This window comes from Hevea brasiliensis, chromosome 1, assembly GCF_030052815.1.
Source record: "Hevea brasiliensis isolate MT/VB/25A 57/8 chromosome 1, ASM3005281v1, whole genome shotgun sequence".
In the NCBI taxonomy this organism is placed as follows: Eukaryota; Viridiplantae; Streptophyta; class Magnoliopsida; order Malpighiales; family Euphorbiaceae; genus Hevea; species Hevea brasiliensis.
In genome coordinates, this window is record NC_079493.1 from 107,192,523 (window position 1) to 107,220,350 (window position 27,828).

A 27,828-nucleotide genomic window follows, 5' to 3' on the forward strand; every position below is an offset into this window, starting at 1 on the left:
ATCCTGAAAAAATCTTGCACAAAACGCCTATAGTAGCCAGCTAGGCCCAGAAAACTTCGCACCTCGGTGGATCGTTGTAGGCCTAAGCCAATCGATTCTGACTTCAATTTTCTTAGGATCCACTTGAATACCTTCCCTAGAAACCACATGTCCCAAGAATGAGATGCTTTCTAGCCAAAATTTACATTTTGAAAATTTGGCATATAGCTGGTGCTCCCTCAAAGTCTGCAACACCATTCTCAAGTGCCATACGTGCTCTTCCTCGGTCTGAGAGTATACCAAAATGTCATCTATGAATACGATGAAAAAATGGTCCAAAAATGGCTTGAACACCAGGTTCATCGAGTCCATGAAGGCTACTGGTGCATTAGTGAGTCCAAAAGACATCACCAAGAACTCATAATGACCATATCTTGTCCTGAATGCCGTTTTGGACACGTCATCATTCCTGATTCTCAACTGATGGTAGCCTGATCGCAGGTCTATCTTGGAAAAGAATCTAGCCCCTTGGAGCTGATCAAACAGATCGTCGATCCGAGGAAGTGGATACTTGTTCTTCACAGTCACCTTGTTCAGCTGTCTATAGTCAATGCACAACCTCAATGACCCATCCTTCTTTCTCACAAATAGAACAGGAGCACCCCAGGGTGAAGTGCTCGGACTTATGAAACCTTTGTCTAATAGCTCCTGTAGTTGCTCCTTTAACTCTTTCAATTCTGCTAGGGCCATCCTGTAAGGTGGCATTGATATTGGGTTTGTACCCGGAACAACATCAATGCAGAACTCTATTCCCCTTTCTGGTGGCAACCCTGGAAGCTCTTCAGGGAAGACATCCATGAATTCTCTGACAACAGGAACATTTTCCATGTTGACACCTTCTACAGATGTATCTCTCACCAATGATAAATACCCTTGGAATCCACGCCTCAACATTTTTCTAGCACTAATTACTGACACCAAGTTATATGCAGCCACGCTCCTGCCACCATCAAAGCTAAACTCTTCCACACCGGGTATGTGGAAATACACCTTTTTGTTCCTGCAGTCTAAAGTGGCATAATGAGTTGCCAACCAATCCATCCCCAAGATTACATCGAAATCCATTACTGGTAGAGGAACTAAGTCTGCTGGGAGAATCTTTCCATCCACTACTACTGGGATACCCGAAAAAACCATATCTACATCTATGTTGTCACTAAGTGGGGTAGCTACCAACAAAGGGCATTCTAAAGTTGTAGGGTTTCTACCCAACCTCATGGCAAACACAGGGGAGAAAAATGAGTGCGTAGCACTCGAATCTATTAAAACACGAGCTTCATAGGAACAGACTAGTAGAATACCTGCCACAACTGCATTGGAAGCCTGAGCATCCTAATGGGTCAGGGTAAAAACCCGAGCTTGACCCCTACCCTGAGTGGCAGAACCCTGATATTGACTTCTACCTCCTGATCTGCCTCCAAATCCACGCCCCCCTTGTCCTCGGCCCTGTTGGCCACTAAGCGATCACTGCCATGCCGAAGCACCCGGATACAACTGGCGAGGAACATTTGCAACAGAACCCTGTGACCCCATCTGTGGCTCACTGAACACGGGGCATTCCCTAGCAAAGTGACCTGGTTGGCCACACCTGAAGCATACTCCTAAACGCATCATACAAGGTCCTGAATGTCCTCTTCCACACTGTGCACAAGGTGCCAAGGAGGATCCTGAACTGCACCGAACCGCTGCACTTCGAATCGTGACCACTGCTGGATCCGTACCCTGGTCTGAACCCTCGGGATTTGTGTCTAAAACCACTCTTCTTGTTCCTACTTCTTCCTCTGAAATTACTCTGGCCACCACTATCTGGAGCACCCATATGGGGAGCACCTGAAGAACCCTCTGCTCTGTTTTTCTTTGCTCTTCCACTGTCATCCGCAGCATAACTAATCTCTATTTGTCTGGCTCGATCAACTACCACATCAAACGACTGATCAGACATCATGGCCAGGTTTGCATACCTCCTGTCAAGCCCCTTTAGGAACCTCTTCACCTTCATAGTTTCTGTAGCAACTGCTGTAGGGGCATACCTGCTCAACTCAAGAAATTCTGTAGCATATTCATCTACAGACCTGCCATTCTGTCTTAAGGCCTCAAAGGCCCACTGCTTTTGATCCCTGAAGCTTTCTAGCACAAAGCGATTGATGAATAGTTCCACAAACTGAGTCCACGACAAACCCTCCATCCGAGGTAATATGTAGTCATTCATCCATTGTCTAGGCATAGGCTCCATGACATGCTGCATACACTCTATTAGTCTTCTATCAGTCAACTGCAATTCTGTTCCTGCCTGTCTGCAGAAATCCAAAAACCGATATGCATCGTCTGACACGTCATAAGTACCAGGCACCAACTTCTTGAAATTGATGATCTGTTTTTAAGGTTCCCCTCTTAGTGCGGTGGACTGCTGTTGCTGTGGAGGGTGGACCATATACTGCACCATCATGTCGATGGTTCTCTGCAACCCAGCTAGAGTAGCTGCCATGAGGTCCATGGGACCCTGTGCCATGAAAGACTGATCCTGAACTGTAGGCAGCTGCTCTTCTGCTTGAACAGCTCTTGGCCTCCTACCCCGCCTCTTCGGGGCAGGCGCCTCATCCTGTGTCGACACCTCGTCAAGCACATCTGGTTCTGGTGCAATGGCAGCTCTCCTGCTTCTATGCATTTTCCTGAAATTCAGCAGCATTAGCCCACAAAATTTAAAATTACTCATTACACAGCTCTATTAACTCATATTTACACACAATATATTAAGCAGTAACTAGAAGCAAAGGTGACAATGCAAGACGAATGTGGACCCTATTTTTCCGCATGTGACTCCTAGTAGACTCTTCCCAATACTTTAGACAAACATTCCTTAAGAATCTGGAGCCCAAGCTCTGATACCACATTTGTCACGACCCAACCTATGGGCCGGACCGGCACTAGGACCTGGGCCAGCCTAAAGCCCCCGAGGCCCGTAGTAAGCCTAACTATTCACTTAACCCAACTCTAAGGCCCATTTGGGCCCAATTTCAAGAAATCAACCGGACAGAGTCTGGCCATAAAATGGACCTTTCAACGGAGATTTTTTTACTCACCCGACCTGTAAACACAATAAATACTAAATTGGGGAGCTCAGCTCACCCTCCACATACTCATCAGCATAAAAATAAATGGGAGCTCAACTCCCTCATCCAATCCATCAAACATGCATAGAATATTAAGTTTACAGGTCCAAAATAATAATTTAGTTTACAGACCCATATCAAATAAACATTTCTAACACATGCGAAAATTCTAGAAATTTATAGAATTACACAAGCATGAATAAATAACCTGCGAGGGAGAAAGCAGGTTAACCTCAAAAATATCCTCCTGTGGCCTGGAAAAATATTGAACAGGAGTGAGCGTTCGACTCAGAGAGTAAAATATCAATTTTAACCATAATCTCTATAACTATCTAAAACTAATGCACCCTGTGGAGTGAAATGCAACATCAGCAACAATTCACATCATAACAGCAAAAAGGTAATTTGGAGCACTCACACACCCAGTAATATCAATCATAATATATGGGAGCTGATCCCCTATACAGCTCTCTTAAATCCAACCTGGTGCCAGCGAAGAACTCAAGCCGGACTTTCGCTTAATAAACCAAATCGGGGTCCCAGCGAAGAACTCAAGCCGTGACTACCCCGAAGGACCGGGTCCCAGCGAAGATCTCAAGCCGTGTCTACCCATCCTATCCATAGTCCACACCACATCACACGCACACCAACGCACGCACACTGCTCCAAATTACCACAACAACATCCATGGCACTTTAACAGTTATAAATGCAACATAAAATGTGCCTAGAGTTTATCTACATAGATACATACATATAAGTGATGCATGAACATGCTTGAACATATAATAATAGTGAAATTATAATTAAAATTAATATTTTACTCACATACTTGACAACGGTCACTGTGGCAGCTGGGCGGAAGAAGAAGGCTGTCCCGGTTCACCTGACAATTACATTACAATTATTTAATACAAATGACTCAATACAAATCAAGAAAAGACCAAGTACGTCCTAAGTTGTGCCAAAAATCCGGCAGAGTCTCCCCTATACCTAGGACTTACCGAACCTGCAAAAGGGTCCAAAACACACTTCTATATTCACAACCCATATATCCACAACTCAATCTCATCACACAGCCTCTCCTGGGCCCATCAAATCAATCATCCATCACAATATGTAAAATTTCAATTTAGTCCTTATAATTGATCATTTTTGCAAAAACTATCCAAACAAGCTCTAAAAATTCTAAATCTTTGTCCTGCAGTCCTTAGCAATATTACTAGACTATTGCAAAAAGAATCATAATTTTCTAAGCTACCACGAATATTTTATAGATTTTTAATCCTATTCAAGCACTAGAAAATTACGAAAAAGCAAGGTTCGGGTTTACCTTTGCTGATTCTGACTCCGGGGACGCGCTCGGGACATCTAACAATGAGGGGGTAGCCAAAACCTCGATCCAGTTCGGAGACTTTTCCGGTAGCGGATCTGTCTGGCCGGAAATTCACACACCTGGTCAACTGTCGAATTTCCGCAAATTGAGGATACCTACACGAAGCTCACAACACGAGGGTTAGTACATAAATTTTTCAGAATTTTCTAAGCTCATTTAATGCTCAGAAAAATACTGCGAAATTCCGTGGGACCCACCGAAAACGGTGTCGAAAAATTTTGAAGTTTATATCCCCGCGAAGCTCTCGATGAGTGGAGCGCTCTGGTACTCTCGGTTTTCTCGTGGGGTTCACAGTTTGCTAGAAATCTAACCCGAAAGTCAAAATGGGCTAAAACTTCCCGGGCAAAAATTGGACAAACCGCTCGATAGATTTCGGTGTTCTTGGTGTCTATGGAAAGCTCTCGACGAGTAGATGAATTTAGACACAAGACCCGGTCCGATTGGTGGCCGGATCGGCCGGATTTTGGCCGGGAAATCGAAAAGTCGCGCACGAAAGGGAGGGGCGTTCCCGCGCGTTTTCCGGCCGTTTGGGGCTGCGGCCGATGGGTTGGGATGGCTGGGGGTGGGCGCCGGCGAGCTGTGGTGGCAAGGGAGGCTGCAACGCGGCAAGGGGAGGAGGGAGGAGAGAGAAAAAGAGAGAGAAAGGGAGAGAGGTCAGACGCGCGCGGGGAAGGGGAAAGAAGAAAAAGAAAAGGCTGGTCCGATTCGACCGGTCCGATCAGATCCGGTTTGATTCGGCCGGTTCGATTCAGGATACAAAATTTTGAATTTTTACTCTGCCTCGGGACCGAAAACGAGGTCTAAAAATTCCGAAAAAATTTTAGAAAACTCAGAAAAATTCGTAGACTCCAAATATATTTTTAGTTTTGCCACGTGGTCTTTAAATTAATTTTTAAAAATCATCTAAATTTATATTTTCGGAAAATCGAACCCGATTTTTAAAATCCAAAAAATCTCAAATAATTTCTTAAAATTTAAATAAAATTAAAATATCAATAATACTCATAAAATAATAAAATTTAAAATTTTTGGGGTGTTACATATTATATAATAATTATATATTAATAACTTAATTCAAAACTTAAATGCTAATTAAAGTATAAATTTTTTAAGGAAATAATCACATAAAATTGTTTTAAGAATCAAGAACTGAACTGAAACCATATTAAACTGAAGAATCGAGAACTATATCAAATTAGAATCGAAACAATGAAAAATCGAAATGAAATCGTACCAAAATTTTGATTTGATTCGAGTTTCTAAGCAGATCCCGAATCGAACCGAAACCACACACCCTTAGCTAGGGGCTTAAATGTATCAACTAAATTAATAAGGGCTTATTTGATTCTAAGAATAATTGTCATAAATTTAAATAGATGAACTAAATTGATAAGAACTTATTTGATTTTAAGAGTTAAAGACTTAAAAGGTATTTTTACCTCAAAAAACCTAAAAAAAAAAAAAGAGATTTATTCTTGAGTAGAAAATGTGAATCCATCAATAAACAAAAAGAATAAAATCTCATAAAGGGCAAATTATGTAATTATACGATTTGATGGTCATGAACAACTTTAGATTTAATTTTTTTTTTAAAATAGATTTCTTATTTTTTTAGAAAATTATTATTTAATCTATCCATTTTAATAAAATTAATCACTTAAAGTCTCTCTTTTTGACACTTTTTAAAAATACATAATTTAGTCTCCCTATTTTTAGTTTGTTAAATTTTTTTTATTAGTCAATGAATCTTAATATTAGTCAAATTACTATTTTGTCTCCTTATTTTAATGAACTAATTAGTTGATCATTGTATTCTAAAAAATACTACTATCTAATTTTTCTATTTTATGTCATATTTAGAAATATTAGTTATTTTAATAACTGTTAGCAGTTTTAGTAGTTGTCAACTATTTTATTAGCAGTTAGCTATTAGATATTAATTATTAGTGGTTAGCTATTTATATGATATTTTAAAACAAAAGTATTTGATAAAAATAACTGTTGAATTAGCAGTCAAATGTATAAATAGCTGTATAATTTTATTAGCAGTTAGCTATTAGATATTAATTATTAGTGGTTAGCTATTTATATGATATTTTAAAACAAAAGTATTTGATAAAAATAACTGTTGAATTAGCAGTCAAATGTATAAATAGCTGTATAATTTTATTAGCTTTAGTCAAAACGCTCATTCAACCTCTAAAAGTTAGGAGGAGTAACTTTTTATGAATTACTACTTCAATCTCTAAATACTCGTATAAACCCTATATCACCAAATAATATAAATAAGAGAGATTGTATTTTTACTATAATCAAAATACTAAACGCTATCTTGAAAGTTGTTGCCGAATAAGACCTTAATAAAACTAATTAGTTAATCACTATATTTTAAAAACACATTAGTTATTCTTGTAATTTAGTTTATTAACTCTCTATTGCCTTAGGTAGCATTTAGATTATAAGTTATAAATTTGAAACTTGAATTTTAAATATTTCATTTAAAATTTAGAATTTGAAATTCATAAATTTAAAAATATTTTGTTTGAGTAATAAAAAAAAATTCCATCAAAGTGCCTAGAACTTGTGATGTCTAGTTGATACATTTAATTGTAATGATGGTTATTTTAAATTTTTAGTTTTAAAGCTATCTGACCAAATTAAATCCATTATCATTTAGAATATCTAAATAATGCATTGAGCCTAAATCCAAATTCACATGGTCAAATCCTCAATCTAAACATAGCATTGTGTTGTTTTTTTTATACCAAATACCTCTCCGATTTATTTTTTCTTAACCTCTCTTATTTATATTTCCCCTTGTTTCTTCCCATCTCCTGTGGTTCTTTCTCCATTTTTTTCATCTTTTTTATAGAAAAATAATGCAAAATATTTGTAAAAAAAAAAAGAAAGAAAATATAAAAATAATATCAAAAAAAATAAATAAAAATATTTAAATAATTTTTAAAAATACAAATTCAGATTCAATTTTTCTAACATAAAATTTTTTATTTTTATTTAAGAATATATTTTTTTAAAATATTTTATTTTTTAAAAATATAAAAATTAATTAATTAATTTTATTAAAATAAATAAATTAAATAATAATTTAACTAACGTTAGACAACAAAATTTAACAGGAGGTTAATATATGAATTAAATAATATATTGGTTAAAATATATTATATATTGTGAAATAATTTTGACAAACAACAAAATTTTCGTGAGGAGCTGTGGTGTAATCAAAGCAGCCACGTATTGATCTCAAGCATAGCTCAGCCCGCAGGAGATAAAAACTTCATAGTCTATCTACCTAATCTCATACCATTGGCCCTGCTTAGCTCCGAAAATCAAATAAAAAAAAAATTATATATTAAAATAAATCTGCAACAATTTCCTCATTTATCTGATCACTTGTTCTCTATCGCGGCAGATACACACAACACTAGTTTTTTTGCGCAGCAGAGTTGGAACTTGTTGAAGAGTTTCGATGGCGTTACCGGTGGTTGATACAGAGTACCTGAAAGAGATCGACAAGGCTCGTCGCGATCTCCGTGCTCTCATTGCCTGCAAAAACTGCGCTCCTATCATGCTCCGCTTAGCGTAATCGTTCTTTCTGTCACATTAGTTTTAACATTTGATTGATGGATGGATTGTTTGATTGATCGAATGGTTGTTTGTTTGTGAAGGTGGCACGACGCAGGGACTTACGATAAGAACATAAAAACTGGTGGACCTAATGGCTCCATAAGGAATGAAGAGGAATATACTCATGGCTCCAATAATGGCTTGAAGATTGCTATTGATTTTTGTGGTCGACTTCTTTCTTTTTTCTCTTTTCCCCCCAATTTGTATACCTGTGTGTGTGCGTGTGCGTGTGCGTGTGCGTGTGTTTGACTATATGCGTGCTAGTACTAAAACGGGTTGTTTTCATTTTTCAGAAGAAGTGAAAGCTAAACATCCCAAGATTACTTATGCAGACCTATACCAGGTGATCTTTTTTTTTTTAGGGATTTTATATATCGGTTTTATTCATAGATTAGTTGTTTTTCTTTTTATTTTTTTAGTTCTCAATTGAATCATATGTGGAATTATTTTGGTTCATTTCTTCCTGCCAATCCTACGATCATGGTTTGTGATGGATTCACATTGTATGATATGGTTTGCCAATATGAGGAGTTAGTTATCTCATAATAGTTACTTCTGTTTTTAGCTTGCGGGTGTTGTTGCAGTCGAGGTCACTGGAGGCCCATCCATTGACTTTGTTCCTGGTAGAAAGGTACGTGATTATGGCATTTCTTGAATTTATGGCAGATTTTCAAAATATAGTATCAATAACTATTTATCCTCTTTTTAGGATTCAAAAGTTTCTCCTGAGGAAGGGCGACTTCCAGATGCTAAAAAAGGTGTTAATCTTTAATTAATCTCACTTTTTTGATTCATCAAGCCATATGCATTCTAAAATTTTTGGATTGTAGCTTTTAAATTAATTCTGTGAATGATAATTTTCGCACTTCTGAGTTATATCTTTTTATGTTAATGCTGCGAATGATAAATTTTGAACTTCACTAATAATGTGGCATAGAATGATGGGGAAGGTTTCCCTGTATTGCAGGTTTGGAAGATTATATGTTGGTTAATGATGCAAATATTGGCTTATAAGCTAACACCAGCAAGAAACTAAAATTAGATTTCTAGTATGATTATATGTTGCATCCTAAGTTTCCAATGCTTAATTACAATGAGATGCTACAATTTCAACACCCTTAATTTGCAATTGTATAGTGAAGTGCTTGTTTGGATGACAACTTGTGAGAAAGAGAGTGTGTAATAGTTGTTAAATTGAGAATCGAAATCTTCATTTAGTGAATGGAGAATCGAGTCGAATCATAGGGTTTGATAAAAATTTTCAAAATTAATTAAAAATGATATGTGTTCTTAAAAAATAAGTAAAAGAAAATATATCACAATTATATATTTTGATAAATATAGAATTATCGTTTAGCTAATGAGAAGGATGCTTAAAATAGCACTATACATTCTTATTATGTTATGCGATTATATGTTATAAATTATGAACTGTTGAGTTGTTGACAATGATTACCATTATGCATGTGTTGAAACTCCTATTTAAATTTGATCAAATAATTAAATAATAAAAAAGAATAGTGTGTTAAATTAAAAGGTTAGAATATATTAATATAAAATGTCATAATTTGACAACTATATTTAGAGAAGTAAATTAACAAAAATAAGAAAAAAAGAAAAAGAAAGAAGAGGGAGAGGGAAAACAATGGCTAGTGGAAGAAAAATAACTAAGGGATGGTTTTATGTGCACTTTTCACAGTAAAAATAAAGTGAAATCTAAAATTTTGAAGCTATAGGATCTAACAAAAAAAATGACTAAATCAGTAAATTTATATTGATTCACCTCAAATCGTAAGATTCGGTTATGATTCAGGTACATTTATGATTCACCCCATAGGTTTGAATCATTAGGATGGGAAATCAAATCAAATCAAATCGTAAGATTCTAAGAACAATGTTGTGTAAATGTATGTTTTTCACTAGCACAATAAGCAAATTTGTGACGTCCCCTCCCCTGTCTTTTCTGTTAAAAGGCATGATATTTTGAGGGAGCTAATCTGTTTGACCATACTTGTAATCTTTTGGTGCACCTATAAGTTTCTAGTGGAATACACTTAGTTGCATCTCCTTCCAAATCTCAGGAACTTTAATGATGAACTCGGATTTTGTTAGGTTCAAACCTCCGCATTTTACTGCATTAATCTTGTTTAGATTCAAGAAATTCATACAGCATTTACCATTCAGTTGCCTCATGGTTTAGTTCTCCAACTAGAATGTCCCTCTACGTCTACAGTGATCATCACTTGTCTAAACTTTTATTTTATTTAATATAGAAAATCAGTTTGGTGAATATGGTATTTATTCTCTGCATGATTCAGAATTTTTTTGCAGTTTCCGGTTTTTAAAATAGGGTTGTAATCACAGTTTCCCATACCTAACTTTCCTTGACGTTTTTGAGTTGGAATCACAGTTTTTTAATTTGTGATCCTTCCTTCTTGTCAAGAACTTTAAGCGATTTATAGTATCACATTTTTTTCTAAACAGGAACATAAAGCACTGAAGTGATATCGTGCAACTTGAATTGTTGCATAAAGATCTTAATTGAAAGTCAAATTTCTACACAAAACTACTTCCCCATCAAGAAGTTTGGGAGGGGTATTCTGTTTGGGACATGGGAAAAATATAATTGCATTAGTTGATTACTATTTGAGAATAGTTCATGAGCTATGTTGGGATCTCAGTGGCAAAGCAAAATTTGGTTCAGGCCGGATCAAGTGAATGGCAGTGGATTGTGTGCAATCTTAATTGATGCACCAATAAATGCACTGCTGTCAAAAACTACTAACCGTAGGAGATTCATCTATTATATGTTAACAAAATCATTTCAAACTATTAGACAAAGGATTCACAGTATAATGTAAAGTTGTATTAGGCCAGTTCCTTGTATTAGCAATTATTTGAATTGAGATGTCTGGATCTGCTCTTATCAGTTAGACTAGATGAGCACAGAGCAATACAGTATCTTGTCATTGGGATTCAAAAACTTATTATGAGAGACTTGATATCATGTAAATTGGCAAAGCACTAGAAAAGAAGATACAATGTTTGTTTTTTTGCAAATAGGAAACATAAGACAAACATGGAGTGACATATTTGGGGATCTAATGCTCATTAATTGCGAGATTCAATGAGTTAGTTTTTGTCTGTGCAATTGTGGACATGGTTTTGAAAATATTGTTGGTCATTTTTTAACATTATTGTGTTACAGTTGTATAATACTGATTTGTGGCTTTGATTTTGTTATATCACATAAAAATTCTTAAATTAGGAAAATGTAGAGTGATATATGGCTATTAATTGAATTTGTTGAATAAAAAAGATACTAAAAGTTGTTATTGGGAGGAGAAAGACAAATTAAAATACAGTGTTTCATGAAGTTTTGGAAGAGGGGGGGGGGGGGGGGGAGTGGAGAGAGAGAGAGAGAGAGAGAGAGAGAGAGAGAGAGTGGTGGCCTTTGGCATAAGGGATTAGGCTGTTGTACAACTTGAGATGACTAATATTTTAGTAAATGTAGATTAATATGTGGGCTAGTTGGGGGATGGTGTCTAAATAATCCCAAGTTTCAACCATATATTTTGTTTATAGACATGCATGCTGGTATTCGGTCTAAATGCTTGTAGCTGAAACTTTTAATGTTCTATTGTTTGGTTACGACGGAACCTTGTTCTTCCCCATTGCCTCTTTTCTCTCCCTCAATTTTTTTCCCTCAAGTTCTATGCATAATATATGAGTTACCATCATAGAAACTTTGGATTCCAAGAAGGATTGTTTCTCTTACACTTACTCCTACAGTATTAGAAATATGTCTCATACACTTGCTCTAAAATTCATATAAAATTTTTGGTTGGTAGGAGGTTTCTGTTCTTGCAAAATCAGTCCAGTCATCTCATAACATTAAAATGTTTCTGGTGTCTTTTCATCAGAACGGTTTCTCTAAGTGTTCTTTAACGTCATACCATCGTTTAAATTGATGTTTACTTGTCCTTCATGCAAGTTAATGATTGAAACTGTTTAGCTGAGGAGGAAGTCAAAAAAAAAAAAAAAAAAACGTCGAAGTGAAACTCAAAAGTTCCAGAAGGTTTCACTTTTGAAGAGACTTTATGTTAATGGATCCCTGGCAGAATTGGCAGGATCTGAGTTTTGAATATTTTCTTTCTGAATTTTGTGGTAGGTCCACGACATTTAAGAGATATCTTTTATCGGATGGGCCTGTCTGACAAGGATATTGTGGCACTCTCCGGGGGTCATACACTGGTAACTATCTGTGACTGTTTTTATTCAGTAGGTTAAGCTGTAATATGCAAAATTATAATTCTTTGGTTGGGCTATGTGATACATAGGGAAGGGCACATCCAGAGAGATCAGGTTTTGATGGCCCTTGGACCAAGGAGCCTCTGAAGTTTGATAACTCATACTTCGTGTAAGATTTAAACCAAGAACAGTAAAATTTTTTGGACTTCTCTGTATGGAGCGATTAAACTCAAATTATTCTATTCATATTTATTGTTGATTATAGGGAACTGCTGAAAGGGGAGACAGAGGGACTGTTGAAACTCCCAACTGACATTGCTCTGTTGCAAGACCCTGGGTTCCGTCCTTATGTTGAGCTGTATGCAAAGGTAACATAAACATCCTTACTTTTTTGTTCTTTCCAATCAAATGATAATACATTCAGACATGTACCATTGGCAAATAATCACCTTTATGATCACTCCTGTTTGCAGAACTAATTTTTGTGTTTGAAGAATTTTTTATCATTTCTTCACCAAAAAAAAAAAAAAAAAGAATATAGGTCAAGTTTACCCTTCTTACTCTAAAAAAGTTGTCTATTCTGGTCCTCATATGCATCTACAAATCCACTTGGAACAAATATTAATTGGAATGAGCCACTGATCAAATGATTTATTTTTAATCCCCTTCCAACCTGAATGCTGTTCTTTCTTGCAAGTTGGGTCTGGATTACTACTACTGATTTGGTTAACTTGAAGCTATGCTTAGTCCTTTTCAAGTACAATTCTGTAATTCTCGTTTCAGGAGAATGTCTTGGTTTGTCTTCTAGTTATATAAATATGATCACCTCTTGGTTTGGCTGGTGGAAGCTAGTCTACCTAAAGTTGGGCCAAAATCTTGGCTCTTCTGAAGAATATGTATCAGTAGTTTAGTACCTACTCAGGTGATTATCTCCACTTGAAAACTGATAAATTCTAGGGAAAGATTGTGTCTTGCCTTTCTTCTTGAGCTAGAATCATTTGTAATAGTTACATTTGTATATGTCATATGTAAAATAATTTATTTATTTTTTCATATGCAAACTTTTGTTGGGTGGCAGGATGAGGAGGCATTCTTTAGAGATTATGCAGTGTCACATAAGAAACTTTCAGAACTAGGGTTTACTCCAAGGTCCAAGGTAATTGCTAAGGACAGCACCGTACTGGCACAAAGTGCAGTTGGAGTTGTAGTTGCTGCTGCTGTGGTGATAGTTAGCTATTTGTATGAGGTTCGCAAAAGAATGAAGTAGAGAGTGGTTGATCTTTATTCCCATAGATTGTTCCTTGTGAATCAGTGGCATGAAGTTCATTTTCACGGCCCAGCCAGGAGCTGATTTGTGATATTTGTACCTGAAGATAACAATAATACGCCCCATGCTGAAATGCTAAAGTGATTTTTCTTCCGTTCCAAAGTAAATATTAAGGTGGTTGTGAATCGCCACATGCTGCTTTTGGTTACTATAATTTACTGAAACACCGAATCAAACCCTTTGGATAAATGAAAATTTAATCTTTAGTGTGTCTTGAAAATTTCGGTTTGTGGTTGTGGGTTTGTTTTTTATTAGAATGAAATTTAAAAATTTAATAAACTTTAGAAATATGTCAAATTGTATCAATATTTAAAAGTTTAAATTAAATCACTATAATGCTAATGCGAAAATGTTTGATTTATTTCTAAAATTAGACCATAAATAAACCTTGGTGTTTATTTATTTAATTGAAAAAAAAATTTTAATTGGTGTTCATAAGTGGGAGAGAAAATCCACTCGTGATTTGAGGTTATGATTTTAATTCGTAGAAGCTGTCGTATAATTATAAATGTAAGTTCTAGAAATCTAACAACAAGGTTCCATGGTCTAGTGGTCAGGACATTGGACTCTGAATCCAGTAACCCGAGTTCAAATCTCGGTGGAACCTAACTTCAAGATATATTTTTCCCCCATGCCTACTTCCTGACCTTCTCTTAAAATTTTCTGGACAACTGCAAGGTTAAATGCATAACATGATGTTTGGATTCGAACAATGCTTGCTTTACTTAATGAATGAAGAGGAATACACTCATGGCTCCAATAATGGCTTGAAGATTGCTCTTGATTTTTGTGGTCAGCTCTTCTTTTCTTCCCCCTTTTTTTTTTTCCTTTTATACTCGTGTGTGTGTGTGTGTTTGAGCATGTGTTGTTTTCATTTTTTGGAAGAAGTGAAAGCTAAACATCCCAAGATTACTTACGCAGACCAAATGATTATTTTTGGTTGTTTATAAATTGGGATTTGGTGTTATATTGTTAACCCATGATTTTTTTTTTCAATTTACTGATTTCTTGCTTTTATTTCCCCCTTACATATCTAAATACCATTTCAGGAGCACATAAATATTTTCCTGTGCAAGAAAGGACAGGTTTTGATTCTAAGCTTAACGAGTTGGCATTTTTTTTTTCCATGGATGAAGAGAGAACTAGAGCATATGAGAAAGACACCTGTATTTAGATTATTGCTTCTCTGGATTCATTTTCTAATTTGCGCAGGAGCAGATGGAGATATAGTTTCTAAAGATATTACAACTACAACTCAACTCAACTCAACTAAACCTTTGTCCCAAAAATTTGGGGTCGATTATATGGATTCACTTTCTTCACTCTAAATGATTTTGAGTTAAATCCTCAGAAATTTGTAATGCTTCTAGGTCATGTTGTACTACTCTCCTCCAAATCAATTTAGGTCTACCCTTTTTTTCTTTCTATCCTCTAACCTAATGTACTCTACTTATCTAACTGGAGCCTCCGTATGTCTACGCTTTACATGACCAAACCACCTCAATCTCCCTTCTCCCAACTTATCCTCAATTGGTACCACTCATACTTTTTCTCTAATATTCTCATTACGGACATTATCTAGTTTAGTATGGCTACTCATCCACCTTAACATTCTCATATCTGCAACTCTTATTTTAGACGCATATGACTCATTCAATGCCCAACACTCACTACCATATAACATAGCTGGTCGTATGATTGTACGGTAAAATTTTCCTTTCAACTTACTAGGAATCTTGTGATCACATAAAACTCCCGTGGCACTTCTCCACTTCAACCATCTGGCTTTAATCCTATGACTAACATCATCCTCACATTCCCCATCTACTTGAAGGACTGAGCCGAGATATTTAAAGTGATTACTTTGGGACAGTACCACTCCATCCAAACTAACTCCTTCCCTATCACCACTTTGGCCTTCACTGAACTTGCAATGCATGTATTCTGTCTTCATTCTACTTAACTTAAAGCCCTTTGACTCTAGAGTACTTCTCCAAAGCTCTAGCTTTCTATTGACTCCTTCTCACGTCTCATCTATCAGAACAATATCATCCGCAAACATCATGCACCAAGGAATACTCTCTTGTATATGTTTCGTCAATTCATCTAAAATTAATATAAAAAAGTAAGGGCTTATAGCTGATCCTTGGTGTAATCCAATTGAGATTGGAAAATCTTTTGTGTCCCCTCCCACTGTGCGCACAATAGTAGTTGTTCCTTCATACATATCTTTCAACACTTGTATGTACTAAATAGATACCATTTTTTGTTCTAACACACTCCATAGTACATCTCTTGGAACACTATCATATGCCTTCTCCAAATCAATAAAAACCATATGTAGATCTTTCTTCACATCTCTACATTTCTCCATCAAGCTTCTAATGAGAAAGATCGCTTCCATAGTTAAACGACCGGGCATAAAGCCAAATTGATTGAGAGAGATAGAAGTATCATGACGTAGTCGATGCTCCACAACTCTCTCCCACAACTTCATAGTATGGCTCATGAGTTTAATTCCCCTATGGTTCGAACAACTCTGTATGTCTCCCTTATTTTTAAAAATAGGTACTAAAATACTCCTCCTCCATTTATCAGGCATTTTTTTTGAGTTTAGAATCTTATTAAATAATTTAGTTAATCATGTCACTCCGATATCTCCCAAACACTTCCACACTTTAATTAGTATTCTATCGGTTCCACAGGCTTTACCCACTTTCATTCTCTTAAGTGCTTCCTTTACTTATAAAGATCTAATCCTTCTAGTATAATTCACATTCTTTCCTATCATTCTATAGTCTATATTCACGCTATTACCATTTTGACTATTATTAAAGAGATCATTTGTCACGACCCAACCTATGGGCCGGACCGGCACTAGGACCTGGGCCATCCTAAAGCTCCCGAGGCCCGTAGTAAGCCTAACTGTTCATTAATCCAACTCTAAGGCCCATTTGGGCCCAATATCAAGAAATCAACCGGACGGAGTCCGGCCATCAAATGGACCTTTCAATGGGGAGTTTTTGACTCACCCGACCTGTAAACACAATAAATACTCAATTGGGGAGCTCAGCTCACCCTCCACATACTCATCAGCATAAAATAAATGGGAGCTCAGCTCCCTCATCCAATCCATTAAACATGCATAGAATATTAAGATTACAGGTCCAAAATAATAATTTAGTTTGCAGACCCATATCAAATAAATATTTCTAACACATGCGAAAATTCTAGAAATTTATAGAATTACACAAGCATGAATAAATAACCTGCGAGGGAGAAAGCAGGTTAACCTCAAAAATATCCTCCTGTGGCCTAGAAAAATATTGAATAGGAGTGAGCGTTCGACTCAGAGAGTAAAATATCAATTTTAACCATAATCTCTATAACTATCTAAAACTAATGCATCCTGTAGAGTGAAATGCAACATCAACAACATTTTCACATCATAACATCAAAAAGGTAATTTGGAGCACTCACACACCCAGTAACATCAATCATAATATATATGGGAGCTGATCCCCTATACAGCTCTCTTAATTCCAACTGTGCCAGCGAAGAACTCAGCTCGGACTTCCACTTAATAACCAAATCGGGGTCCCAGTGAAGAACTCAAGCCGTGTCTACCCAGAAGGATCGGGTCCCAGTGAAGATCTCAAGCCGTGTCTACCCATCTTATCCATAGTTCACACCACATCACACGCACGCCAACGCACACACACTGCTCCAAATTACCACAGCAACATACATGGCACTTTCACAGTTATGAATGCAACATAAATCGTGCCTAAAGTTTATCTACATAGATATATGCATATAAGTGATGTATGGGCATGCTTGAACATATAATAATAGTGAAATTACAATTAAAATTAATATTTTACTCACAGACTTGACAACGGTCCTTTGTGGCGGTGAGCGGAGGAAGAAGGCATCGGCTCACCTGACAATTACATTACAATTATTTAATTCAAATGACTCAATACAATCAAGAAAAGACCAAATACGTCCTAAGTCGTGCCGAAAATCCGGCAGAGTCTTCCCTATACCTAGGACCTACCCAACCTACAAAATGGCTCAAAACACACTTCTATATTCACAATCCATATATCCACAACTCAATCACATCACACAGCCCCTCCTGGGCCCATCAAATCAGTAATCCATCACAATATGTAAAATTTCAATTTAGTCCTTATAATTGATCATTTTTGCAAAAACTACCCAAACAAGCTCTAAAAATTCTAAAACTTTGCCCCGTGGTCCTTAGCAATATTACAAGGCTATTACAAAAAGAATCATAATTTTCTGAGCTACCACGAATATTTTATGAATTTTTAATCCTATTTAAGCACTAGAAAATTACGAAAAAGCAAGGTTCGGGTTTACCTTTATCGATTCCGACTTCGGGAACGCGCTCGGGATGTCTGACAATGGGGGGTAGCCAAAACCTCGGTCCAATTCGGAGACTTTTCCGGTAACGGGTCTGTTTGGCCGGAAATTCACAGACCCGGTCAACTGTCGAATTTCCGCGAATTGAGGATACCTACACGAAGCCCACAATACGGAGGTTAGTACATAAATTTTTCAGAATTTTCTAAGCTCATTTAATGCTCGAAAAGACACTGCGAAGTTCCGTGGGACCCACCGAAAAACGGTGTCGGAAAAAATTCGAAATTTATGTCGCCGCGAAGCTCTCGACGAGTGGAGCGCTCTAGTACTCTCGGTTTTCTCGTGGGATTCACGGTTTGCGAGAAATCTAGCCCAAAAGTCAAAATGGGCTAAAACTTCCCGGGCAAAAATTGGACAAACCGCTTGATGGATTTCGGTGTTCTTGGTGTCTATGGAAAGCTCTCGATGAGTAGATGATTTTAGACATAAGACCCGGTCCAATTGGTGGCCGGATCGGCCGGATTTTGGCCGGGAAGTCGAGGAGTCGCGCGTGCGCTGCGCGTTGTTTCTGGGGTCGTTTCAGGCGTTCGAGCCGTAGTGGGAGAGGGGCGGCGCGTCGGAGTGGGAAGGCAGGGGAGGTGGCGGCGCGGCAAGGGGAGGAGGGAGGAGAGAGAAAAGAGAGAGAGAAGGGGAGGAGGTCGGGACGCGCGGAAGAAAAGAGAAGAAGAAAAAGGAGCCAGTCCGATTCGATCGGTCTGATCCGGTCTGGTTCGATTCGGCCGGTTCGATTCGAAATACAAAATTTTGAATTTTTTACTCTGCCTCGGGGCCAAAAACGAGGTCCAAAAATTCTGAAAATTTTCCAGAAAACTCAGGAAAATACGTAGACTCCAAATATATTTTTAGTTTGCCACGTGGTCTTTAAATTAATTTTTAAAAATCATCAAAGTTTATATTTTTGGAAAATCGAACCCAATTTTTAAAATCCAAAAAATCTCAAAATAATTCCTAAAATTTAAATAAAATTAAAATACCAAAAATGCTCATAAAATAATAAAATTTAAAATTTTGGGGTGTTATATTATTCCCCCCTTACAGAAAATTCGTCCTCGAATTTTACACAAGGCAGAATAAAGTAGATGATTATACATTGAACAGATAAGGGTACTTGCTACGCATGTCCCGTTCTGACTCCCAGGTGCACTCTTCCACTGACTGGCTCCTCCACAAGACCTTAACCATAGGAATCTGTTTTGATCTTAGCTGTCTCGCTTGGTAGTCCACTATGGCTACAGGTTGCTCCTCAAATGTTAAATTCTCCTTTAGCTCTATTACATCTGGTTGTAGTACATGAGAAGGATCTGGAATGTATTTCTTGAGCATGGAGATGTGAAATACGGGATGAACGTGAGAAAGGTTGGGTGGTAGCTCCAACCGGTAGGCAACTGCTCTAACTCTATCCGTAACCTCAAAAGGTCCGATATACCGAGGTGCCAACTTGCCATTCTTTCTAAATCTCATGACTCCCTTCATTGGAGAAACCTTCAGAAATACATAGTCGCCTACTGCAAACTCCACATCCCTTCGTCTGGGGTCTGCATAACTCTTCTGCCTACTGAAAGCTGTTTTCAATCGTTCCCTGATTAAAGGAACTACCTCTGAAGGGTATTGCAATAGGTCTACATCATGCACCTTCGCTTCTCCCATTTCCGTCCAACACAGAGGAGACCTACACTTTCTTCCATATAGTGCCTCATAAGGTGCCATCCCTATGCTGGAATGGTAACTGTTGTTGTAGGCAAACTCCACCAAAGCTAGCTGATCATCCCATTGACCTCCAAAATCCAAAACACTCATGCGAAGCATGTCTTCCAGTGTTTGGATTGTCCTTTCGGACTGTCCGTCTGTCTGAGGGTGGAAGGCCGTACTGAAGTTCAACTGTGTGCCAAGTGCCTCCTGCAACTTTCTCCAAAATCGAAGTGAATCAGCCCTCTGTCAGATATTATGGAAGCTGGAACTCCATGCAATCTGACTATTTCTCGAATGTAGAGTCGGGCGTACTGTGCCACCGAATACGTAGTCTTCACAGGCAAAAAGTGAGCTGATTTGGTTAGACGGTCCACAATTACCCATATCGAATCATATCCTCGCGTGGTACGAGGCAACCCAGTCACAAAATCCATAGTGATCATTTCCCACTTCCATTCTGGGATAGGGAGCTCTTGCAGCTTCCCTGACGGTCTCTGGTGTTCAAACTTCACCTTCTGACAAGTCAAGCACTTGGACACAAAGTCTGCTATGTCTCTCTTCATGCCATTGCACCAGTAGCTATCTTTCACATCATGGTACATCTTGGTGGAACCTGGGTGGACACTGTACAGTGTATAGTGTGCCTCTTGCATGATTTCATTTCTGAGATTGTCCACATCGGGCACACATATCCTTGAACCTTGCACTAGGGTGCCATCATTGGCAAATCCAAAGTCACCACCTTCACCTTGCTGTACTCTTTCTATGATCTTCATCAATTGTTGGTCTCTGTGCTGGGAAACTCTAACTCTGTCTCTCAAGTCTGGCCTTACTGAAAAATGAGCCAGCAATACCCCCTCATCTGAAAGATCTAGGATTAAACCTTGATCCATCAACTCATGTACCTCCTGAATTAACGGTCTCTTCTCTGCTGAAATGTGCGCTAAACTGCCAGAAGATTTTCTACTCAAAGCATCTGCTACTACATTGGCTTTCCCAAGGTGGTACTGGATGGTGCAATCATAGTCTTTCAGAAGCTCCATCCATCTCCTCTGTCTCAAGTTTAAATCCCTCTGTTGGAAGATGTACTTCAAACTCTTGTGGTCGGTGTATATCTCGTACACTTCACCATGCAGGTAGTGTCTCCAGATTTTTAGTGCAAAGACTACAGCCGCCATTTCCAAATCATGGGTGGGGTAGTTGTGCTCATGCATCTTCAGCTGTCTTGAAGCATAAGCCATTACTTTTCCCTTCTGCATCAAAACACACCCTAGGCCAACTCTGGAGGCGTCACAGTACACGATGTATCCTTCACCACTCATAGGTAGTGTCAACACAGGGGCGGTGGTTAGACACTCCTTAAGCGTCTAGAAACTCTTCTCACAGTCATCTGTCCAAATGAATGGAACGTTCTTCCTAGTCAACTTAGTTAGGGGTGCCGCTATCCTGGAGAAATCTTGCACAAAACGCCTATAGTAGCCAGCTAGGCCCAGAAAACTTCGCACCTTAGTGACTGTTGTAGGCCTAAGCCAATCAGTTACAGCTTCAATTTTCTTGGGATCTACTTGAATGCCGTCATTAGAAACCACGTGTCCCAAGAATGAGATGCTTTCTAGCCAAAATTCACATTTTGAAAATTTGGCATATAGCTGGTGCTCCCTCAAAGTCTGCAACACCATCCTCAAGTGCCACACGTGTTCTTCCTCGGTCTAAGAGTATATCAAAATGTCATCTATGAATACGATGACAAAACGGTCCAAAAATGGCTTGAACACCCAGTTCATCAAGTCCATGAAGGCTGCTGGTGCATTAGTGAGTCCAAAAGACATCACCAAGAACTCATAATGACCATATCTTGTCTTGAATGCCGTTTTGGACACGTCATCATTCCTGATTCTCAACTGATGGTAGCCTGATCGCAGGTCTATCTTGGAAAAGAATCTAGCCCCTTAAAGATGATCAAACAGATCGTCGATCCGAGGAAGTGGATACTTGTTCTTCACAGTCACCTTGTTCAACTGTCTATAGTCAATGCACAACCTCAATGACCCATCCTTCTTTCTCACGAATAGAACAGGAGCACCCCAGGGTGAAGTGCTCGGACGTATGAAACCCTTGTCCAACAGCTCCTGTAGTTGCTCTTTTAACTCTTTCAATTCTGCTGGGGCCATCCTGTAAGGTGGCATTGATATGGGGTTTGTACCCGGAATAACATCAATGCAGAACTCTATTCCCCTTTCTGGTGGCAACCCTGGAAGCTCTTCAGGGAAGACATCCATGAATTCCCTGACAACAGAAACATTTTCCATGTTGGCATCTTCTACAGATGTATCTCTCACCAATGCCAAATACCCTTGGCATCCACGCCTCAACATTTTTCTAGCACTAATTGCTGACACCAAATTATATGGAGCCACGCTCCTGTCACCATCAAAGCTAAACTCTTCCACACCAGGTATGTGGAAATGTACCTTTTTGTTCCTGCAGTCTAAAGTGGCATAATGAGTTGCCAACCAGTCCATTCCCAAAATTACATCAAAATCAATCACTGGTAGAGGAACCAAGTCTGCTGGGAGGATCTTTCCATCCACCACTACTGGGCTACCCGGAAAAACCATATCTACATCTATGTTGTCACTAAGTGGGGTAGCTACCGACAAAGGACATTCTAAGGTTGTAGGGTTTCTACCCAACCTTATGGAAAACACAGGGGAGACAAATGAGTGCGTAGCACCCGGATCTATCAAAACATGAGCCTCATAGGAACAGACCAGAAGAATACCTGCCACAACTGCATTTGAAGCTTGAGCATCCTGGTGGGTCAGGGTGAAAACCCGAGCTTGATCCCTACCCTGAGTGGCGTAACCACGATCGACTTCTACCTCTGACCGCCTCCAATTCCACGTCCCCCTTGTCCTCGGCCTGGCACCGAATCGATCACTGCCATCTTTGAAGCACCCGGATACAACTGGCGAGGAACATTTGCAACAGAACCCTGTGACCCCATCTGTGGCTCACTGAACACGAGGCATTCCTTAGCAAAGTGACCTGGTTGGCCACACCTGAAGCATACTCCTGAACCCATCAAACAAGGTCCTGAATGTCTTCTTCCACACTGTGCACAAGGTGCTAAGGAAGATCCTGAACCAAACCCGGCTCATTGTACTCGAATCGTGACCCTTTGCTAGATCCGTTCCCTGGTCTGAACCCTCGGGATTTGTGTCTAAAACCACTCCTCTTATTCCTGCTTCTTCCTCTGTAAGTAGTTTGGCCACCACTATCCGTAGTACCCATGTGGGGAACACCTGAAGAACCCTCTGCTCTGTTTTTCTTTGCTCTTCCATTGTCATCCATGAGATAGCTAATCTCTATCTGCAGCTCGATCAACTACCACATCAAGCAGTGATCAGACATCATGACCAGGTTTGCATACCTCCTGTCAAGTCCCTTTAGGAATCTTTTCACCTTCATAGTCTCTGTAGATACTGCTGTGGGGGCATACCTGCTCAGTTCCAGAAATTCTGTAGCATACTCATCTACAGACTTGCCATTCTGTCTTAAGGCCTCAAAGGCCCACTGCTTTTGATCCCTGAAGCTTTCTGGTACAAACCGGTTGATGAACATTTTCACAAACTAAGTCCACGACAAACCCTCCATCCGAGGTAATATGTAGTCATTCATCCATTGTCTAGGCATAGGCCCCATGACATGCTGCATACACTCTATAATTCTTCTATCGATCAATCGCAATTACATTTCTGCACTGCGAGAATCCAAAAACCGATATGCATCATCTGACACATCATAAGTACCAGGCACTAACTTGTTGAAATTGATGATCTGTTTATAAGGTTCCCCTCTTGGTGCGGTGGACTGCTGCTGCTGTGGAGGGTGGACCATATACTGCGCCATCATATCAATGGTCCTCTACAAACCAGCTAGAGTAGCTGCCATGGGGTCCATGGGACCCTGTGCCATGAAAGACTGATCCTGAACTGTTGGCAGCTGCTCTTCTACTTGAGCAGCTCTAAGCCTCCTACCCCACCTCCTCGGGGTAGGCGCCTCATCTTGTGCTGACACCTTGTCGAGCACATCAGTTACAGTGCGATGCGCTCTCACCTTCTACGCATTTTCCTGAAATTCAGCAGCATTAGCCCACAAAATTTAAAATTACTCATTACACAGCTCTATAGACTCATATTTATACACAATATATGAAGCAGAAACTAGAAGCAAAGATGACAATGCAAGACGAATGTGGACCCTATTTTTCTGCATGTGACTCCTAGTAGACTCTTCCCAACACTTTAGATGAACATTCCCTAAGAATCTGGAGCCTAGGCTTTGATACCACATTTGTCACGACCCAACCTATGGGCCGGAACGGCACTAGGACCTGGGCCAGCCTAAAGCCCCCGAGGCCCGTAGTAAGCCTAACTATTCATTAATCCAACTCTAAGGCCCATTTGGGCCCAATATCAAGAAATCAACCGGACTGAGTCTGGCCATAAAATGAACCTTTCAACGGGGAGTTTTTGACTCACCCGACCTGTAAACACAATAAATACTCAATTGGGGAGCTCAGCTCACCCTCCACATACTCATCAGCATAAAAATAAATGGGAGCTCAGCTCCCTCATCCAATCCATTAAACATGGATAGAATATTAAGATTACAGGTCCAAAATAATAATTTAGTTTACAGACCCATATCAAATAAACATTTCTAACACATGCGAAAATTCTAGAAATTTATAGAATTACACAAGCATGAATAAATAACTTGCGAGGGAGAAAGCAGGTTAACCTCAAAAATATCCTCCTGTGGCCTGAAAAAATATTGAACAGGAGTGAGCGTTCGACTCAGAGAGTAAAATATCAATTTTAACCATAATCTCTATAACTATCTAAAACTAATGCATCCTGTAGAGTGAAATGCAACATCAACAACATTTTCACATCATAACATCAAAAAGGTAATTTGGAGCACTCACACACCCAGTAACATCAACCATAATATATATGGGAGCTGATCCCCTATACAGCTCTCTTAATTCCAACTGTGCCAGTGAAGAACTCAGCTCGGACTTCCACTTAATAACCAAATCGGGGTCCCAGCGAAGAACTCAAGCCGTGTCTACCCCGAAGGACCGGGTCCAAGCGAAGATCTCAAGCCGTGTCTACCCGTCCTATCCATAGTCCACACCACATCACACGCACGCCAACGCACACACACTGCTCCAAATTACCACAGTAACATATATGGCACTTTCACAGTTATGAATGCAACATAAATCGTGCCTAAAGTTTATCTACATAGATATATGCACATAAGTAATGCATGGGCATGTTTGAACATATAATAATAGTGAAATTACAATTAAAATTAATATTTTACTCACAGACTTGACAACGGTCACTGTGGCGGCTGGGCGAAGGAAGAAGGTTGTCCCGGCTCACCTGACAATTACATTATAATTATTTAATTCAAATGACTCAATACAATCAAAAAAAGACCAAATACGTCCTAAGTCGTGCCGAAAATTCGGCAGAGTCTCCCCTATACCTAGGACCTACCCAACTTGCAAAATGGCTCAAAACACACTTCTATATTCACAATCCATATATCCACAACTCAATCACATCACACAGCCCCTCCTGGGCCCATCAAATCAGTAATCCATCACAATATGTAAAATTTCAATTTAGTACTTATAATTGATCATTTTTGCAAAAACTACCCAAACAAGCTCTAAAAATTCTAAAACTTTGCCTCGCGGTCCTTAGCAATATTACTAGGCTATTGCAAAAAGAATCATAATTTTCTGAGCTACCACGAATATTTTATGAATTTTTAATCCTATTTAAGCACTAGAAAATTATGAAAAAGCAAGGTTCGGGTTTACCTTTGCCGATTCGACTTCGAGGCAGCGCTCGGGACATCGACAATGGGGATAGCCAAAACCTCGGTCCAATTCGTAGCTTTTGATAGCAGTGCATTTGGCGGAAATTCCTGAACCGGTCAACTGTCGAATTTCCTCGAATTGAGGATACCTACACGAAGCCAACAACACGGGGGTTAATACATAAATTTTTCAGAATTTTCTAAGCTCATTTAATGCTCGAAAAGACACTGCGAAGTTCTGTGGGACCCACCGAAAAACGGTGTCAGAAAAAATTCAAAATTTATGTCGCCGCCAAGCTCTCGACGAGTGGAGCGCTCTGGTACTCTCGGTTTTCTCGTGGGATTCACGGTTTGCGAGAAATCTAGCCCAAAAGTCAAAATGGGCTAAAACTTCCCGGGCAAAAATTGGACAAACCGCTCGATGGATTTCGGTGTTCTTGGTGTCTATGGAAAGCTCTCGACGAGTAGATGATTTTAGACACAATACCCGGTCTAATTGGTGGCCGGATCGGCCGGATTTTGGCCGGGAAGCTAAGGAGTCGCGCGGGCGCTGTGCGTTATTTCTGGGGCCGTTTTCCGGCGTTTGGTGTGGTGTGGGGAGGCGAGGCGGCGCGCGAGGTGGGAAGGCAGGGAGGTGGCGGTAGCAAGGGGAGGAGGGAGGAGAGAGAAAAGAGAGAGAGAAGGGGAGGAGGTCGGGACGCGCGGAAGAAAAGAGAAGAAGAAAAAGGAGCCGATCCGATTCGACCGGTCCGGTTCGATTCGGCCGGTTCGATTCGGAATACAAAATTTTAAATTTTTTACTTTGCCTCGGGGCCGAAAACGAGGTCCAAAAATTTCGAAAAATTTCCAGAAAACTCAGAAAAATACGTAGACTCCAAATATATTTTTAGTTTTGCCACGTGGTCTTTAAATTAATTTTTAAAAATCATCAAAGTTTATATTTTCGGAAAATCGAACCCGATTTTTAAAATCCGAAAAATCTCAAAAAAATTTCTAAAATTTAAATAAAATTAAAATACCAAAAATGCTCATAAAATAATAAAATTTAAAATTTTGGGGTGTTACATCATTAAAATAATTTCTCCATCTTTCTTTAATGTCCTCATCTTTCACCAACACTTTTCCTTCTTCATCCTTAATGCACCTAACTTGATTGAGATCTTGACATTTCATTTCTCTCCTCCTTGCTAATCTATAAATATCTTTCTCCCCTTCTTTAGTTCCAAGTTTCTCATATAACTTTTCAAATGTCTGTGCTCTTACTTGACTAACTGTCTTTTTTGCCTCTTTTTTTGCTATCTTGTACTGTTCATATGCCTCATTATTATCACATTTAGGTAATTTCTTATACCATTCTCTTTTTCTCTTCACTGACTTTTGTACTTCCTCATTCCACCACCATCTCTCTTTTGAGGGTGGTCCATGTCCTTTAAATTCTCCAAGTACTTTTCTTGCTACTTCTCTAATCTTTGATGCCATTTGTATCCACATATCATTGGCCTTCATATTCAGCTTCCATGCTTCAGACTCGAGAAGCTCATTTTTGAACTTCACTTGCTTTACTCCTTTGTTCGAGCTACACTATTTTTTCTGACCTTACTTGAATTGTTCCTAAACTTGACATCCAAGACCACTAACCAATGTTGACTTGTTAAAGCCTCTCCTGGAATGACTTTGCAATCCTTGCATAGAGCTCTATTTGTCTTCCTGGTTAAGAGGAAGTCGATTTGGCTTCTATATTGCCCACTTTTGAAAGTCACTAAATGTGACTCTCTTTTTATAAAGTAGGTATTTGCTAGTATTAGGTCGTATGCCATAGCAAAAACCAGGATGTTTTTTCCCTCCTCATTTCGACTGCCAAAATCAAAACCCCCATGAACATTCTCATAGCCTTACTTATCACTTCCTACATGTCCATTCAAATCTCCACCAATGAAAATATTCTCTTTATTCGGTATGCTTTGCATTAAATCATCCATATCTTCCCAAAACCTTTGTTTACTCTCACTATCTAGT

The 27,828-nt window shown here is 38.9% G+C and overlaps 1 protein-coding gene and 1 non-coding gene across 2 annotated transcripts; both read left to right on the forward strand.

The window, feature by feature from the left end:
• The first annotated feature begins 7,771 nt into the window (after nucleotides 1–7,771).
• On the forward strand, nucleotides 7,772–13,987 carry LOC110649030 (L-ascorbate peroxidase 3). The gene is made up of 9 exons (XM_021803430.2): nucleotides 7,772–8,144; nucleotides 8,231–8,355; nucleotides 8,483–8,532; nucleotides 8,755–8,820; nucleotides 8,899–8,947; nucleotides 12,361–12,443; nucleotides 12,530–12,609; nucleotides 12,706–12,808; nucleotides 13,519–13,987. The coding sequence occupies exons 1-9, from the start codon at nucleotides 8,032–8,034 to the stop codon at nucleotides 13,705–13,707; spliced, it is 858 nt and encodes a 285-aa protein (XP_021659122.2). The 5' UTR covers nucleotides 7,772–8,031; the 3' UTR covers nucleotides 13,708–13,987.
• Nucleotides 13,988–14,302: 315 nt separating this feature from the next.
• On the forward strand, nucleotides 14,303–14,374 carry TRNAQ-CUG (transfer RNA glutamine (anticodon CUG)). Its single transcript has one exon. It is a non-coding gene; the product is annotated as a tRNA-Gln (tRNA).
• The last annotated feature ends 13,454 nt before the right edge of the window (nucleotides 14,375–27,828 follow it).